Source organism: Parasteatoda tepidariorum, chromosome 10 (assembly GCF_043381705.1).
Source record: "Parasteatoda tepidariorum isolate YZ-2023 chromosome 10, CAS_Ptep_4.0, whole genome shotgun sequence".
Lineage (NCBI taxonomy): Eukaryota > Metazoa > Arthropoda > Arachnida > Araneae > Theridiidae > Parasteatoda > Parasteatoda tepidariorum.
The window spans coordinates 5,293,763-5,313,017 of record NC_092213.1 but is presented as its reverse complement, the minus strand read 5'-3'; the positions used below and the strand labels follow the sequence as shown (position 1 = coordinate 5,313,017).

At 28.4% G+C, this 19,255-nt stretch overlaps 1 protein-coding gene across 1 annotated transcript in view; it reads left to right on the top strand.

Moving 5' to 3' along the window:
• Positions 1-19,255, top strand: part of LOC107451248 (ATP-dependent RNA helicase DDX42) — a 36,822-nt gene that overhangs the window by 13,863 nt on the left and 3,704 nt on the right. Inside the window, exons 7-18 of the mRNA XM_016067287.2 lie at positions 222-329; positions 2,717-2,785; positions 4,496-4,624; positions 6,030-6,129; positions 6,311-6,358; positions 7,723-7,914; positions 10,562-10,642; positions 10,872-10,973; positions 11,602-11,703; positions 13,773-13,897; positions 15,372-15,473; positions 16,826-16,939. Of these exons, the coding sequence (XP_015922773.1) occupies positions 222-329; positions 2,717-2,785; positions 4,496-4,624; positions 6,030-6,129; positions 6,311-6,358; positions 7,723-7,914; positions 10,562-10,642; positions 10,872-10,973; positions 11,602-11,703; positions 13,773-13,897; positions 15,372-15,473; positions 16,826-16,939 (1,272 nt within the window). The remainder of the gene's footprint in view (positions 1-221; positions 330-2,716; positions 2,786-4,495; positions 4,625-6,029; positions 6,130-6,310; positions 6,359-7,722; positions 7,915-10,561; positions 10,643-10,871; positions 10,974-11,601; positions 11,704-13,772; positions 13,898-15,371; positions 15,474-16,825; positions 16,940-19,255) is intronic.

Genomic DNA, 19,255 nt, shown 5'->3' with positions numbered 1-19,255 from the left:
TTCAAAAACTTAAAAATATGATAATTTTACATTACATTTGAAAATACATAAGATCTGTGTTATTCAATAGATATGAATAATTTATGCTGTACTGTAAATTGAATTTTTGCAAGCATAATAAATTGTACAGCTGTTTTAAATTCTCCATTTTATTTTTTTGTTTTAAAATTGATTTCAAAAATGTGTTTGTCAGAACTTAAAAATTTTTATCCTAATTTTAGGGAATACCTGCTGCTCTAGCAGGTCGTGATGTAATTGGTATTGCCAAGACAGGATCTGGTAAAACTGCTGCATTTTTATGGCCTATGCTAGTGCACATAATGGATCAAGTATGTTGAAAATTTATTGTATTTATTTTACTCTGCTAGTAAAAATAGCTTAAGTCAAATATTTATTACTGTGACAAATTGATTAAATCTATTATTATGCTATTGTCAGTAGTTACATTTATACAGGTAATTACCAATAGTATGCAAGTTTTTTTTAAAAATTCTTTTTAATTTTTATTTATTTATTCTCTTTTGCAATATATATTTTTAATAAGATTTGTATTTTGCTTTGGTTTTAACATACAATTTGTGTGTTGAATAAAAATTCTTTGATCTAAAATGATTGACTATTTTATTATGAGGAAGGGAATGAATTGTTTATTATTAAAATTTTTTTAATCTTTGTATTGCTTTTTATGCAATAAAATGATTTTTACAAATACAATTTTTTTTTTTTACTTTTGCAATTTTAATGAAAAAAATATCATACAATAGCAATTAATAGTTAATTTGTGGTAGTTACACACTTTTTCGTCTTCTCTCTCTTTTTTATTTAGTTAAAGCTTATACCTGTCTTTAAATTTTTAAGAAATTATCCAGTTTATTTTTGTATTTTTTATAACTTGATATTTTATGTATTTGTGTTACAACACTAAAGCTTTTAATCCAACAATACTAATCTATATATACATAAAAAATTGTTTTAAATATCAGGGGGGGGGGATGCTTTTTTTTAAAGGTGGATTTTGACTACTTCTACTGCAGTAAGATATCTTTAAATTTAACTTTTCTGTTTAAAAAAGAATAAATTTGATTTAGTTATATTTATTATTAATTTTAAATCGTTATGAATTAAGTATATGTTTAGAAGATGTTCCATTTTAGAGCATTACTGCTGGTCAATGTAGTAGTTTTAATTGATATAGTTTTGTAAATAACATTTGAATTTATTAAAGAAAATCTCCAGTTCTGTTGTCGTTGGCAGTGTAGCAGAATTTATATAATGGGATAAAATTTATTATCGCTATTCTTCTTTTTCCATCAGCAAGACAGCCTAATACAGGCCAGAACCACCCCAACTCTCTTACTAGCTAGGTTTCTCCACTTCGTTGATTCCCTTGGCTTTGAGATGTTTTTCCACAAAATAAGTTCATCTGGTGTTTGGTCTTCCTTTTTTCCGGTTGACTGTAAATTTTTCTAAAGTCAGCTTCTTAACTGTGTTACCATCATCCCTTCCATAGATGTGCCTCCCCCATCTTATTCTATAGGATTTAATAACTGAAATTATGTTTGGTTGCTTAAATTTTCTGTATAATTCATAATTGTACTGAATTTGCCAAACACTATTTTCTTCAACAGTTCTGAAGATGGCTCTAAGTATTTTTCTTTTAAATATTAATAGTTTATTTTCCTCAGTTTTATTTAAAGGCCAGTATTTTCTGCCATAAAGAAATCCAGGGAGAGAATTATGATAAATTAATTTTAGTTATGATGGATTGATTGATATAGTTATGAGCTTTGATTTCAGTTGGTTTCTCAACCCAAAATAACACCTATTAGCCTTTGTTATCCTGTTATTAATTTCTATTTTGTTATTATTAACAATTGTTTCTAGGTATTTTAACAGGGTTCCCACGGGTCAGAGAGGACAGGGAAAACCTGGAATTGTCTGGGAATTTTATTTTAACTCCAAAAATCGGGGAATAGTCAGGGGAAGTGGCAATTTTTTTTTACAAAAACATGGAAAATTCCTATATTAAACCTGGAAAATAACCTGTCTTAAAATTGTCAGTAACAGTACTCAGTTATTTCGAGTTAAATAATTCTAACGTCTATTACAATTATTTATTGTAAAAATTTCACATTTTAGACAAACTGAAATGAATTTATGCAGAAAATCTAATACTTGGCATTACAAGTAAGAGAATCAAAGTTTGAATTGAGTTGGAATCCTGTTTTAAATGACTGACACCTTCAATAATCATTAGTCACGAGAGATAAAACCTCAAAATTTCGATTATTGACTGCCATACATTTGACCTTATCCTCATTAATAATTAAACCTAATGTTTTAGCAGAAGCCTCAAGCCTGGTAAAGGCCTCTAAGACAGCCTGTTTGGTACATCCTATTCAATCAATATCACCTAGATAAGCCGATAATGGTCAGACTTTTGGATAATCTTATATCTAGTATATATTGGCATCTTTATTTGCTTTTACCAATACAATGTTAAATAGCATACAAGAGAGGGTGTCTCCTTGTCTTAAACTTCTCTTTATGGAAAATACTTTGATAGTTCAGACTTAAATTTTATTTGATATTTGGCATCTTTTAGGGTCATTTTTATGAGGTTAACTAGTAATAGAGTCGTAAGCTGTTTTAAAATTGATAATTATCTCTATTACATATTATGAAAAATAATTAATTTTTTTATTTTTTTTTTTAGAAAGAACTAGAACCTGGAGATGGTCCTATAGGTTTAATTTTAGCTCCTACAAGAGAATTGTCACAGCAGGTATTATGAATTATTTTACTTTTTTTTTCTCTGGGTATTTTTGAGACTGATATTTTTCAGTTCGATTTGCATATAAGCTATTAGTTAATTATTATTTGACATAGTTAGTACAATAAAATTGCTTCCAAGATCAGTTCTGATATTGATTAACCCACTGGTAGTTTAGCAAAAGGGTGAAATAGGGAGAATGTTTCTCCCCTATACACTACATCTCTATAGAAGAACATGGAAAAGCAGGTTTTGTTATGCGGAGAAGACTGCAGGTAAAAATATGACTGTTTACGCGCTGAATCGTCAATGGGTTAACGTGATGAAAAACTGGTTTTCTGTGTTGCAAAACTGCCAGATTGTAACCCAAACTGGCAAACTGAATTTGGGGTTACCAGTTAAAGTAGTAATAGAATTTCTTATCTAAAAAAATTTGAAAAATCAAGTTTTTTTTTCTTTCATTTAGTTGATTGTGCTTAAATCAAAGGTTTGAATTGTAATCCTTTCATTTAAGCACAATAAATGTACTTTTGTGAAAGATTACGATGCAAGAAGAGGTTCTGCATACTAAATGTGAAAAATTATTTTAATTCTTTTATGATTTAGTTTATAGTTCTTAAATGAAGGGATTGCATTGTATGTTGGGTAAACTGTTTTGAGTGATGGTATATTAGTAAGAAATCATAAATGTTTACAATAACTCCATGCGTTGTCATCGGGTTGTTGCAAAACTTATGAGTTGCCAATGTTGGATATATAAGATCTAAAATAATGTACCATCCTCATAATTTATTTACCATTGCCACTATTTGTTTATTTATTTTTAATTTCTATATATTGCTTAAAATGTTTGGAAAATTAATGGAAAACGAATTTTAACTTTCAAAATTTTTGTTTTTATTCTGAAAATTGTAAATGCTAAGAAACACCCTTGTCTGTCTTATTCTGAAAGTACTGCCTTAGTAAATTATAGTTTAGTTTTTTTATTGCTTCAGCTTAGATACTATATAGTTTGTTTTCAATTAACACTACTTATGCCTGTATCATTTGCTTCATTGATTGACTTATTTTTCTATTATTTATAAGAAAAGTTTTAAAAAATAAATGTATTATTTAGATACAATTTAGTGCAAATCCGATTGCTGACACAGGGAGACTAAATATTACCAATTACGGTTAAAAAACTGTCGGCAAGGCTTTAGTCAAAACTGCACTCCATATGCATTTTATTATAATTATATTTTAATAAATATGGAATTATTAAAATTTAGGGTTTAAGGCTACTAGTGTTCAACTCTGTAGCCTAGTAATTTTGAACAAAATCCAGAAGACAAGAGATCTCCTAGATCAAGTATTGGGAGAAATTCGCCTTTGTTGAGGACTTTTTGATGGACCTAACCCGCATTTGCGTTACATGGAAAGGAAAACCACTAAAAACCTCCCACATTAAGCTGTTGGCAAAAGGACTCTTTCCCATGTACTGTCTACCATTGAGGATATTTTGTGTCAGCATTGTGGTCGGTGCAAGCCAGATGCTGAGCAGTTTTTTAATGGTTCGAAATTCTTAATTTTGGAAATAGCTTAGAAGGCTGCAACTCTTAAAAATGTTTTACACTCTGTTAAAAATGATACAATTGACCAATAGAAAAATTTCCTAATTCCTAAAAAATATCTTGCAAAAAAAAAAAAAAAAAGGATTCTGAACTTTTTTATTTTATTTAGATTTACACGGAAGCCAAAAGATTTGGTAAAGTGTATGGAATCAATGTTGTCTGCTGTTTTGGAGGAGGAAGTAAATGGGAACAAACAAAAGCTCTTCAGGAAGGAGCAGAAATTGTTGTTGCCACTCCGGTAATTATGTTTTTATGTAAATATAATATTTATTGAATAACTCTGTTCTTTATAGAACAATTCTTTTTTTCACCATCCTTCTGAGACAATTTTCTGTTTCCTTTCCATTTTTTTTTCTGCTAAGGAGATATAGTTACGTTTTACTCAGAATAATGATGAATACCGCATATATTCTTAGAGTTTTCCGTGGGAATAAAAAAGGGCAGCGTGCTTCCTCACAGGAAAGGGCAGTTTGAGTTTTGAAAGGGCACTCACCACCGTTAAAATTTATCAAAATGTGTGAGACAGTGAAGCCTCCAGGAAAGATTACCTCTATGTAACGACCGCCTGTATTTACGACCACTTTTGGGAGGCATGGAATTTTCCCCATAGATTATGTGTAGAAGAAAGCCTTCAGGGGAGACCATCAAAACCTCTCTCAGTGACTGAGCAAACATCTGCACCAAATGCAGAAAAGGTCAAATAATAAACACAAAAAAAAATATTAAAATAAAAAATTTAACAAAACAAAAAAGTAGATTAAATTGTATTCAAAATATTTGTGTGAGGCTCCTATTTAGAGACCTTTTTTTTGATGATACAACCTCATGTAGCAGTCAGAGTGCACTAAAGACAATGCTATCAATGATTTACTTTTAGAATTGGAAGTTAAATTTGAAAAAAAAAAATTATTTTAGAAAAAACAAGCATCTCAAACAAATGTCTTCTCATATTTTAAAGTTAACTAATTTTTATGATATAAAATTAAAGCTTTTATATTAACATAAAAAAGCAAGTCACGTTATTAACAATTATTCTGTTATCGAATACTTATTAAAATAAAGCATTGTTTAATTTTTAATCTACTAATTTTAATATTCAGTAAAAACCTTTGTTCTTTTTGCGGCAAACATGTAGATTATTTATCACTTTTGTTAATACAGTAAAACTAGTTTAATTTTCTTAATTATTTTTAATTATATGTATTTCTTAATAAGTGATGCTACCAACTATTCTTCGTATTGTATTTAAGTTTGCTTTTTCTTTTCTTTTCTTTTTAATTTATTAATTGAAATTGTTGCATCAAATATTTAAAAACTGAATGTTGCAGCATACTGCTCTTGTTAGCTGTTTGAAATACTGTTCTAACATAATTTCATAATTTAGCATGTGTAAGTAATGTACCTATCATAGGTGGAAATGTATTATTGTTTTTTGTTTCATTTTTTATAGTTAGTAGCTTAACAACTCAAAATCAACTGATAAATAATTTACCCTCATTATTTATGATTACTGTGAAAAACTTCTGTTACATATTTTTCTTAATCAGTTTATAATAATCATTGCCATAATTTTTGAATAATTCTTTCATAAAAGATTTAGTGTGATCCAAAACTATGTTTTATGCAGATAAAATTGTTTTCAGGGTAGAATGATTGATCATATAAAGGCTAAGTCTACAAATCTAAAGCGAGTCACATTTCTTGTACTTGATGAAGCAGACAGAATGTTTGACATGGGATTTGGTGTGTAATTGCTTATTTTTGTAATCAATTCTATCTAATTTATCAAAGCTGACAAAAAATTATTTTTATTCAATTGTGTGTTGAGGTTGTTGACAATTTGGGAGTCACATTCTTTTTCTATTAAATGTTTTACTGAAAATTTTACATACATTTCTAAAGAATGTATCTTTTTCTTTTGCAGAGCCTCAGGTTCGTTCTATTTGTGACCATGTACGTCCAGATCGTCAAAGTATGAATTCTTATGACATTTTACTTTCTTATATAAGTTTTTCATTTCTGTTTTGTTCTTTTCACTTTTGTATAAAATTAAATTTTGTACTTAGTTTTACTTAAGTAGTTAGAGTTAATTAATTGCCACATCAGTTAATTAATCGTCAAAGTTGCCACGTAACTCTTATATGATANTCTATATATATTTTTATATATATATATATATATATCATTTCTAAGGGTCAATAAGGTTACTTTGACTACCTGGAATTTGCAGAAATTTTATTTTTTAATTTAGTGCCAAAATAAGTAAACTATTATTGGTTATGCCTACGAATTTAACTTTTTGTGAACGCAAAATAAAATCACTTTCTTTGAGTTCTTTTTCTCTTTCAAATGTTTTTGTATTTGTTTGTAGTAACATAAAAATACAAAATTTCGTGTTTTTAAAGGATAATTATATTTCCAGGAGAATACAAAAAAAAAAAAAATGAAATATTAAACATACATTTGAAAAAAAAAAAAAAAAAAAAAAAAAAGATGAGGAAAAAAAAGGCAGATTTATTCAAGAATCATTTTTCAGAATTTAGAAATTTGTGAAAACTCTTAAAAAATTTGATGAATGATTTTTATTTATCTATTTATTTTTTAAAAAAAACTGCTTTTATTGAAACAAAAATTCCTTTTGATAACAATTAAAACCAGTAGAAAGAAATTGTTTCAAAAGGAACTTCTTTATTGAATGACTTCTCATTAAGTGCTTTTTTATGAGGACAGTAGGATAAAAAGCTTATGCATTCTGTTTAGAAGCGGTTTATTCAGTTGTTTCTTTACATAATAAAGCTACATTTTACTTATTTAACATGACATTATAATTACAATTTCAAATTCCAACTACCCAGACAAGTTAATTAAATTTGGAAAAAATTTATATTTAAGAGAAAAACTTAAACTGCTTATTACTTTAAATAATGCAAGTATAACATGTATATTCAAATTGTATATTGTATTTGGATCACAATTGCTAAATCTTATTGCAAAATGTTATAGATAATCTTAAAATTTCATAACTACATATTCACTGATTCTATATCTTGAATGGAAATTATTTATCACCTGAATTATGTATTTTAAAAACATTAAACCACGAAGTTTGTATTTCATTATGAAAATTAAATCAGCACCAAATTTATATAAACATTTTGTATTTATTATGTAATTGTGAGTTATTTTATCATTTAGAATCACCTGAATTATGTATTTTAAAAACATTAAACCATAAAGATTACATTTTGTATGAAAATTAAATCAGGTCCATATAGACATTTTGTGTTTATTATGTAATTGTGAGTTATTAAAGATTATATTCATCCCTTTGTGTAGCATTGATGTTTAGTGCAACATTTAAGAAGAAAATTGAGAGGTTAGCTCGTGATGTTCTTACTGATCCAGTTAGGATTGTTCAAGGGGAGCTTGGAGAAGCAAATGAAGATGTCACACAAATTGTCCTTGTCATGCCAGCAGGTCCTGCAAAATGGGTTTGGCTCACTAGTAAATTGGTCGAACTTCTGTCGTGTAAGAATCTTTTTATCAGTGTTTGACGTATTGTAACTGTATGTTTTTGACCAATATTAATTTTTAAAAAATCAGGTTTTATGAATGAAGTTTGTAAAAAATCTAATTGAAAAATTGGACGAATAAAATATAATTCAGGTAGCAAGGTTCCTCATGCTATGTTACCATTATTTCTGACTCAGGTGAGAAGTAACGGTAACATAGCGCGAGGAACCTTCTCCCCCTCCACCAGTTGAGGAATGTCCCTCCGCCACAAAAGCCTCTTAAATCATTGACGTCTTCAAGTTTTTAGATATGATTTCCCTTCCCTTTTCTTCTTCCTCTGCTACAGGAAAGAGAGGAAAATAAATATGCAAATCATTCCTTAAAAGGGTCAACTTTATTATTATCTTTTTTTTTTTTTGGAAATGTACAACTTTAGGATTTGAAGATGACGCAGCATGATTTGCACATAGATAAATGGATGGAAAATGTGTATATTTTTGGATTCCTGTTTTTATTTGTTTTTGTCATTGATTTAAAGAAAGATCATTTTTATGTCTTTCTTCTGTCTTTAAAATTTGTTTTCGTATTATTTAGCTGTCTAATCACTTGGTTTTATTTCTAATAGGTATATTATAAATTAGTTGTAAAACATACACAGTGGAAAGTCGCGTATCCAGAATTGGTGGGACTTTTGGAAGTCCGGATATTAGATTTTTCCGTATAATAGACCCCCAAGGTAAACAAAGCTTAAAACGATCTGAATCTAAGAAGCAAAAAAATAAATAAACATTCTTTTTCAGGCAATAATGTTTTAGTATTAGAATGATATCTAATCAATGAATAACAAAATATTAGGAAAAAAATTATTGCTATATTTTATAGAAGAAAAAAATCAACAGTTATGAAAATATTAATTGCTCTCTCCGCCATTTTGAATCTTCAAGCAAGAAGGGGAAATTCCCGTCATTTATTAAGGTGGGGGAGAAAAATTCACTTCCTCCTTATTTGGCCTTCTTGAGGGCAGGGAAGTGACAAATTCTTATTTTCTCTCCCATCATTGGCTATCAATCAAGCATAAAGGCGTGGCATGCTGATTGGGTTCTCTTTATTTTTTCTTGTGTGACTGAAAGTGAGTCTCCCTCCACGTTAACGTTTGCTGTGTTTACCCTTTTTCATAGTATTTCTTCTTTCCCTAACACTAATAAAAAGGTTCCAGGAAATGCCTCTTTTACTAGCCAGCACAGGAAAGAAGGGAGGAGGGGACTCAGTTGTGCTGTTCTGAAAACACGAGGAGCGTCACTAACTGTCACTTGCTTGATGGTCTTGGTAGATCTTTTCTTCCCCTTTCTGTTCATTTATGAGTTCAAAGCATAAATCACTAGAAGCTCAAAAGAAAAAAAAATTGTCAAAAAACTATTTTTCTTTCTTTTTTTTTAAGAGAGGGGAAAATGAAGAAATGTTTGTTTATTTTGATTATTGAAAAGTGTCCGAGAAATCGACCTTTCTGGAAAAGGGACGTCCGGATGTAGGACGTTACACTGTAATGCATTTTTTTTAAAATTTACAATTTTGTATAAAACTAGATTATTCATTTTAATAACTTCTAGCTGTTTAATCTTTTGATTTACTTAAAATTGGTATATTTTAAATTGGTATTTATTGATGTAAGGTGTTTGCGATTATTTTATGTGATGTACATCCCGGGGCAATGTATCTGCCTGAAAATTTCATTGTTGTCTTTGAGCTGTAGTAGCTCGAGAACTGGTCTCCTAATGTGGTGACCTGGGTTCAAATCCTAGTGTTGGCTGGTTGATACTCCACATCCAGCTCAGACCACAGTGGTGACATAATATGTTCTTAGTGGTAGACTGTTCATGGGTTAGAGTCCCCTTGCCATCAGGCTAACCTCTGGTCGTTTGCCTAACATGTTGTTTGCCTTTTGCACAGTATTAGACAAGTTCTCAGGGTACAAAAAATAACTAAATTTGGGAGCCTTTTAACATGAAAGGAGAAATAGTAATATTAATGCTTTGCTCTCTGTTAAGGGTAATTTATTGTGTTTAAAATACGTAAAACAACGAAAAGAGTTTTCTTTGAATCAAGAAAAGATATTTTAAGGAATTATATTTTTAATATGACTCATTGTTGTTTTAGTTGAGTAAACTAAATATCGTCATTTTTAATGTCGTAATGAATTTAATCTTCTTTTTTAAATATGTATTGTAATAGTAATTGTTCTCTATGCTTTGCAATAAATGAATGCAGTAATTTATAAACGTTACAGTTTCATTAAACAGTAAGTTCAGCTTTTTTTTAATTAAAGAAAAAATTAAGTGGTAATGTTAGTTAAGACATTATTATTTGACAAATCCTAAGCTTACAGCACACATTTAAATTAACAATTATTATATAATTAAACTATTGTTTGAGATCAAATGCATGTAATGTAAATTTTTATCACACATTTAGTATTAGTTTTTAAAAATTACCTTAATTTGTCTATAAATATAGTGATACTGACTTATTCTATGTATTGCATTTCATAACTGTCAGCGAGGATGTGCTGTTAAGTTTTTATATTTTTTAAAGGAAGAAAAAATGATACTTTATTTCTTTAATAGAAAATATTTTTACTTACTTCCATTTATTGTTTCTTTTAAAGCTGGCAGTGTTCTGATTTTTGTCACCAAAAAAGCTAATGCTGAAGAACTGTCTAATAACCTGAAATTAAAGGAATATGATGGTATGTGTAATCTAAAATGAATTAATATATTCTTTCAAATTTTTGTGGGTAAATTTTAATTTTATTTTGTAACATCTCAATGTTTTTTATTATAAAGGATTTATGGATATAGTTTTTTTTTTGTTGTTTTCCTCAATGAAATTAGATGCTTTTATTGTTGTTTATGTATGTATTTTATTTTGCTCGTAATTTTAATTAATGATTTCTTTTTTTGTGTGATTTTTTCCAGTTGCTTTGCTTCATGGAGATATAGATCAAAACGAAAGGAGCAAAGTAATTCTTTCTTTCAAAAAGAAAGAAGTACCTATTTTGGTGGCTACTGACGTTGCTGGTAATGATTTATTAATATCATTATTATTAGTTAATATCAGGCATTGCTTTTTTTTTTTAAATCAATAAATAATTTTAATGTGATCAGTCTAGGTGGCCACAGAATAGAGAAATTAAGGAAAAGTTAATCTATTTCAGAGAATTTCATAAATCTAGGGAATTTGATTAAAATATTCAAAAGTTATGAAAGGAAAATTATCATAGTTAGAAGTATCATTAAGTCAAATATTTTTTCCAAACGATTTGCTCTTGTAAGAATATTTTTTAAAATTTTTAATTTTTAGCTTTAATTGCAAATATAAATGTTTTATAATGGTTTTGTATTAAAAGAAATGAGAGAAACTCAATGAAATCAGGCCAGGTTTTTTTTCCTGAATAATTTTGGCGATCTTGTTCAAATTTATTTTTAAAAAAAATTTTGCTGTTATGCCTTTTTATTAGTTTTTCTAACAATATATTACTGCTGAAACAAAATGAGAATGAATCAATACTGTCAATAACTGCTAAAAGTTATTGTCAGTATAATTAATTATAATTATCGTAAATTGTGTTTATCAATTTTTTCTATAATTTATATTTAAATAGGTTTATTTTGCAATAACTAATGATTTTTTTCAATGTTCATGCAGCTCGTGGTCTTGATATAACTCATGTAAAAACTGTTGTAAATTACGACATCGCAAGAGATATCGACACCCATACTCATCGCATTGGTAGAACTGGTAGAGCAGGTAAATATTTTTTCTCTACCTTTTTTTTTAAAGAAAAAAAAGGATTATTTTATCGTGGGATTAATTTAATCTTGTTTTTGTATTATGAATGTATTTTTAATAAGGATAGAAGTTGTAGGTAAAGCAAATGAAAAATAAGGCTGGATCCAGGTAGCACATGTTTAGACAATATTTGATTCAGAATCTTTTGAGCTAGTTTAATCAGTCATTTTTTAGAAACAAGTTTCTGCTTTTTTAATCTCTTGTTTCATTAACGAATATGCCGTTATAATAACGAATATGTCATATAGCAAATAACGCTATTAACAAATATGCCATATATAACAACCACTGCCATTATTTCATTATTATTTATTGTTTTAAACTTGCTAAAATTAAATTTGTTGAAATGATTTTTATTTTTTCCCCTTTTAACATTATTTGCTTATCATCACAAAGTATTTGTATTATTTCTTTTAATATACTATATTTTGTGGTATCTTTGCATCTTGTGTGAATTAAAATATTTATGTTATGTTTATTTCATGTGGATTTTTGAAATTTTTTTTTTATTGCGAACTATCACATTTTAAAAAAATAGCTGCCAACTGTTCCGATTAAATCGTATTTGTTTCGATTTTTCAGCGACGTTCTGATTTTTCAGAATTCTAGAGCCTTTTCACAACTTATACTGATTTTGTTTCAACTCAGGGTGGATCTAAGAACTAGAAGCAAGGCATGTGATTTTTTCACGAATATCGCATAATTCCTTTTATCTTTGTTGGAAAATATTTCTAAGTCCAAATCGTAAACAACTAGATGGCCAGTGTTTTCTTCTGTACTGTGTCACTTCCTGGAGAGAGATGTGTCACTTCCTGTTGTGTCACAGCTTGATAGAGTGATTTACAGTTTGATAAATGTTCTTTTTGTCTTTATAGTTTTCTCTTCTTTTCAATAAATTTAGTCTGTAAAATAGTTGTACAGTCTTTCTGTGAGTGGAATGCTTTGCTTTTATAATCCGCAACTTAATAAGTTGGTTTGTGAACCATTCGTTCGCGAACAAAAACTTATAATCCAACAAACTTCTTAAACTTATGCTAAATTCCATTAACGAGATGTTTACATATAATTCTTCTGCCAATTTCATTATTTTGATTCAATTAAAGAACACGATATCGCAATTTGTATTTTCGTGTTTATAAATTCCATTATCCAAATTCAGATTCACTCAATTTTACAATCCAATATCAAGATTCTTGTAAGAATTAAGTTTTTATTAAACTAATTACTATAAAGGTGTGATATTCTTCATTAGTTTGTAATTTAGTTAAAAATGTTGGTTCAAGAAATTATGTTAAATATGAAACATGTATAGTTTATAAATTGATGTCTTGATATCAATTTTTTGCCCATAAAGTTTTCAGGATTTTTCACTTGTCACTATTATCCCTGATTGGCTTATCATGCTTTGTGTTCCTATTTTTGTTTTTTACATGTTGGCAGCTAGGAAATATGATTATTCACATTTCATTATAGTTCTGCTTTAATCCATTATTTAAGTTATGTATCGGTTATTATCAGTTAATGCATGAAAAAAGAAGAAAATTCATACTAAGCTACACAGACTTCTATTGTGCTAATATTTTCTACTTTTTCTAATTTCACCCGAATTTACATTGGGCAAAATATTTCTGTGAGAGAGAATAATGCATACTCAAATACAGACGCAAAATATATTGGATTTTGTTCCTTCAATATAAAAACTGAAATTGTACCTTTTTTTGTGCTTTTTTTAAATATCTTTTTTCAAAGATGTTCATTTAATTATTATTATTTATTTTTTAAGAAATATTAAAAGAAATAAAACTGATTCTCATAAGAAATTTAAAAAAAAAAAAAAATACTTATTAAGAATTTTTAAATTTTAGTTTTAATATTCTTTTGAATATTGCTAGTCTGTTTGTTTTCTTATATAATTTTCTAAATAACTTTTAAAATATATCAGTTATTTGTTTAGCAACTATAACTAAAATTTTATTGTTTTATTTAAATGAATAGGATATCATTTTAATATATTTTTATTTTAACAGGAGAAAAGGGCATTGCTTATACGCTTGTAACTGATAAAGATAAGGAATTTGCTGGTCACTTAGTTAGAAATCTAGAAGGAGCAAATCAAGCAGTTCCTCAAGCATTAATGGATTTAGCCATGCAGGTAATTCTATTTCTTTGCTAATTTATATTTTTTCTCTAATTTCTTCAAAAGTTATTGTGGCGAAATCAAAGTAATTATTTATCATGATGACAAGTCATGAAGATCCTTACAGTTTTAAAAACTCCTGTATGCTAAAATTCAATTATGTAGTGCATTCAATTGGGCAATAATAAAAGTTAGAATTTTTTTTTCATTTATTGTGTTAAAATCAAATAATAATTCTCAATTACAGTAAACAATGGTTAACCCTCAAATGTGTGGTGAACTCCTCGAAACATCATAAAAAAACAAAATGTTTTTTAACAGTTTTTCCAGCTAATATTATTATTTACACCATGGAAGTGCACCGTGAATCTTTATGGTGTAATACGAGATTTTATTAAATACTAATGGAAATACTTAATTGAAAAACTAATAATGTCATCTTCAGTAACTTAGTCTAAATACATAAAAATCCTGCAACTCAATTTATACTAGCCCTTAACCCTAAATTGAGTCAGCTGTTTAACAAGTTAAAAAAATAAATTAAAACATAAAGAAGAGATATTTTATGAAACAAGCTAACCGAAGTAGGTTTTCGTGGTTTTCCTCTCCATGTAACATAAATGCAGGCTAGTTCCATCTAAAAGTCCTCCACAAAGGCAAATTTCTCACAATATTTGATCCAGGAGTTCCCTTGTCTTCTGGGTTGGGTTCAAAATTACAAGGCTACGGAGTTGGACATTAGTAGTCGTAAACCCATAAAATTGGGTCGGCTGTTCGATGACGGTTATAAAATAAATTAAAATATCCATCCATAAATTAGGTACAATTTGTTTGGCTTTAAGATTCTGCTGGTGAAAAAATGGAATTGTACTTTTAGCACTTAAATGTCATGTCTACCCTTAAAAATAGCTGTTAATTCAGAGGCACCAGCTGCTATGCTTTTCTAAAAATATTTCTTAAAACGGTAGACAATTAAAAATAAAAAAAATTAAAGCTTTCAGTGTTTTTGGTGGTTTAATTAGCATTTTAAAAATTTATCAAGAGTGCTGGAACAAAGTGGTGATTGCTATGAACTTTTGAATCTTTCACATTTAGTAGTGTGGAAAATAAATTTTAATCAAATTTAAGAAGCAAAAAGTCAAACATATATATATATAAACTTAGATACCACTTGAGGAAATTTTCCCAAAAAGCATTGGAAGTTAATTCAATTGTACAATTCTCTTGCACCATCCCTTAAAATTAAAGTTTCTTTTCTTTCTTTTTTTATCAATTCCTTTATACTGCTGCTATTTAAATTATTATTGCACTTATAAGACAGCAAGCCATATGTAATGGAATTTCAATGATCAATTGTTCTTAATGGCATTTTCTGTTTAATAACAATATATATCGTAAAATATTAATTATAAATTTACTTTTTGAATTTCAACTGTTGCTTTTTAAACTATGTTAACAATTTTATATTTATTTAAATTTGTTATTTTAGAGTTCTTGGTTCCGAAAATCTCGTTTTAAGCAAGGGAAAGGAAAAAAGATGAATTACATGGGTGGGCAAAGAGAAAGACCTGGGCTTGGCTCAGAAGAAATGGTAAGAAAATTATCTGCTTGTATTAGTGAAATATTTTCAAATCTTACTAAAAATTTTATTTATATGTAATTGATTTAAAGATCTAATAATATTTTTGAGAAATTGAAAGAAAAAAAAATATTTGTTCTACATATGTTTTTTCTAAATGATGTAAGTGTAAGTTCTAAAATAATTTACTCTTCAAATTGATCAAAATTCTAAAAGTTAAACATTTTATAATCCTTCTGTAAATAATCAGTGATGATGTTTACATTTTTCTGAATTATTTAAGTAAAATAAGCAGTTATATTATTTAAATTGGTGACATCACATTCAAAATAGGTTGTAAGATGCGTTTCAATTGAAATATGTTTTATTTTTGTTTTACGTCATTAAATTATATTTATTTTTGACTTATTTGTATATTATAAATTTTTTTTTGAAGATATTTGAGTTTGAAAATGTACATCACTGTATGCGAAAAGCATATTTCAAAAGATCACAAGTGAGGTAATTAATGTTCTTGTGTGAAAAAAATTCATAAACGATCACCAAAATAATAATCGCATGATTTTTATTATTAAAAATACCTGAAGATCAATAAAAGATCTATTTTGAAATCAGCATTCTTTATTAAATATTTTTTGTGTAAAATGTGACAAAGGTTTAGATTTTTGAAATAAATTAAAAAAAAAAAATGGATGAACAAGTTGTTTAACACTGCTTTTACCATAACTGCCAGCTCTTCTGATTTTGACTTTCAAATTTTGAAGTATATGAGGAATAATGGGAATCATGGCATTACAAAATCAAATCTACTTTTTCCTGTACTACCAGACCTGCCAACTCTCAGGCTTTTGTGTCTAATCTCAGGTCACCATAGTATTTTCTCAGACCCTACTAAGTGTTTAAATTTGAAGACTTCACACATTTTACATATATGCAGCAAAACTTTCTCGTCCAGATCTTTTGCTTGTCCTTAATTCCTCGTTAGAATCTCTCTTTTTTTTAATTTTGAAATTATAAACCAAACCAAACAAAAAAAATTTATATAAATTTATAAACCAAAAAAAAAAAAGNAAAAAAAAAAAAAAAAAAAAAAAAAAAAAAAAAAAAGCGCCTAAAGTATGACAATGCTTTTCTCATACCTACCAACTGCTCTGATTTTGACGGATGAGTTCTGAATTTCAAGCTCGTTTTACGATCTTCCACTCCAAAAAAAATCTCTCCCTTTTTAAAATTTTTTTATGTTTTCTTCTTTTTATGGAATTTTGATTCTTTTTTTTAAATTAGAGAAAATAATTCATAGAAAAACATTTTTATGTATACATGTAATTGCCAAAATGCTTGAAATTATTTACTTTTTTTTTCAGTATTCAGGTGGTGCAGCTAAAAGTAGCATTGTCTCCAGTATGTCTCATTCTAGTTTACCTAAGTTTAGTGGACCTCAAACAGATCGATTATCTGCCATGAAATCAGCTTTTCAGGTAAGTAAAATTTTATTAATCATTTTTTCAAATTGGATGAGTTTTCAAATATTTCAGTAATTTTGTAGGGTTTTTACTCCATAAAACAATTTTATCACTTTCGACTCGATTTTTGCAGCATTAAAATTTAAGTGTGAAAGGCAGTTTATGTTAATGCTAACATATTAAAATAAGTATACTATGAGTTTAAAGTTTTCCACTTTTCCCGGATATCTCCTGGAACAATGTGTCCCGATCGTCTTAAATATAAAAATACCTATATATTACATGGAAATAAATAATGAAAATAATATCAATGTATTGAATTATTTATTCTTACCAGAAATTATGGAAACCAGAAGTTGCCTTTATAAAATACGCGAAACAAAAACCAAAATTTTGTCTTGTAATATTTTTATCACTAATGGGATATATCGCCCGACTGGTAAGTACGATTGGGACATTATATCCCACAAAACAAAATGTGACCAAATATCTAATCTGATACAAAATAGGTAGAATTATTACTTAATAAGAACAAACTGAACTATTTTACATAAAATATGGCATAAATATAGTTGTACTTACCTAAAAATTCGAAAAATACCTAAATTAAAACGAGATTTACTGGTGTGCTCGCAAATAGAAGTCCGCCATTTTGAATATGAGAGTGTTGCCAAGTTCCTTTAGTCATATTTTTATTCCCTAATGCCTTAAGAACCTTGAAAACATAACCATGCAAAATCGGGATCTGTTTATCTAATAGGGAATAAAGTTTAATCTTTGGGATGTATATATCCCATTTGTGGGTTGAAAGGGTAAACATGTTATCTTTAAAATGTTTACTATTTAACAGATTTCATTTATATTCTTTAATTAAACATGAGTCTTGCAACTCTGAAGCAACCCAAAAATTTTTCTTTCTCTCCTTTTCTGTCTATCTGCATCAGGCTTAGTTTACATTTAAAATGCTGTTTATTTATATTATCTTGAGTAGGTAAAGTTATTAATGTTTGACATGGCATAACCAATTTCATCTTTTGTTCGATTAAACTTAACTTTCAATTAAAATTAAACTTCTTATAACAATTTTATTGCTGCTCTTAAATTCAGATTTTTTATTTTCAATGGCATGCAACCAAAAATTAGTCCAAAAAAAAAGGAACAAAAGTGAACAATTGAATACAAAAATGGCAGTCGCAGTGCTCAGGGGGATAATACTTACCTCCTGATGAGGTGACCCAGGTTTGAATCCAAGGAATGACTAGTCAGTACAAATTGTGCGGCTATACCAACCACACTGCTGACTTAAAATCTATGGAAGAGGGATTATGGGTTATAATTCCCTTGTGGCCGGGCTAACGGTGGATAGTTTTTGTGGCTTTCCTGTCTATGTAATGCAAATATGCATTAGTTCCATCAAAAAGTCCTGCACAAAAGCTAGTTTTGTTCCAATGCTTGATCTGCAAATTCTCTTGTCTTTTGGGTTGGGTTAAAAAATATAGGTTACGTAGTATATCATTGAAAGCCGTAAATTATAGAATAGGGTCGACAGCTCATTGGTTGTTGTAAAATTGACTGTAGCAAATTTTTTATGAAACCGAAGGCTCCCAGTAATGATTGACGAGAGAAGAAATGGATCAGAAAGTTATGCACTACTTGTCCTAGATTACTCAGCCAGGAGAGAGGAGCTTTGTTGTAGTAGTGGACATGCAACAGTTATGACAAGCCTAACTCTGCTTATGTCTAGCCATTTTTAGAAATCATAATTTGTCATACCAAGACATCTGAGTTGTTCAAACTTCAAGATTCCTTTTTTTTTTTTTTTTTTTTGAAGTATTAAATAACCTTTAGATACTGTATTCGATGTTTACGAACTTCATACAATTAAAGTTTCGGAGTATATTTATGATAATTCATTCAATTGAAAAATTTTCTATTTGTAAATACAGTCGAACCCCGCTATAGTGAACCTGGGAGAAAGTGAACACTCGGATGTAGTGAACTTTTTTAGCGGTCCCGTCCGTATTCCTATTTAAATAATGTTATTTTTAACGCTTATAGTGAACAGCTTAGAACTTGGAAACTCGGTTATAGTGGACTCAAATTTCATTTCTTTAAATATCTTTTTCAGTCCTCCATCTTTAAACTTGTAGGTGTTGGGACTGAAAATGAATGCATTCCTATAAAATGTGTCATATTACTCTCCTTTATGCTTATCACTTTTAACTATACTGTAATAAATGTCAAACAGATCATTTATCTTATACTCCCCCCTCCCTGACAAGCCTCGCTTTATCTCTTTTCCCCAAGCTTGCTCTACAACTAGTTAACTTG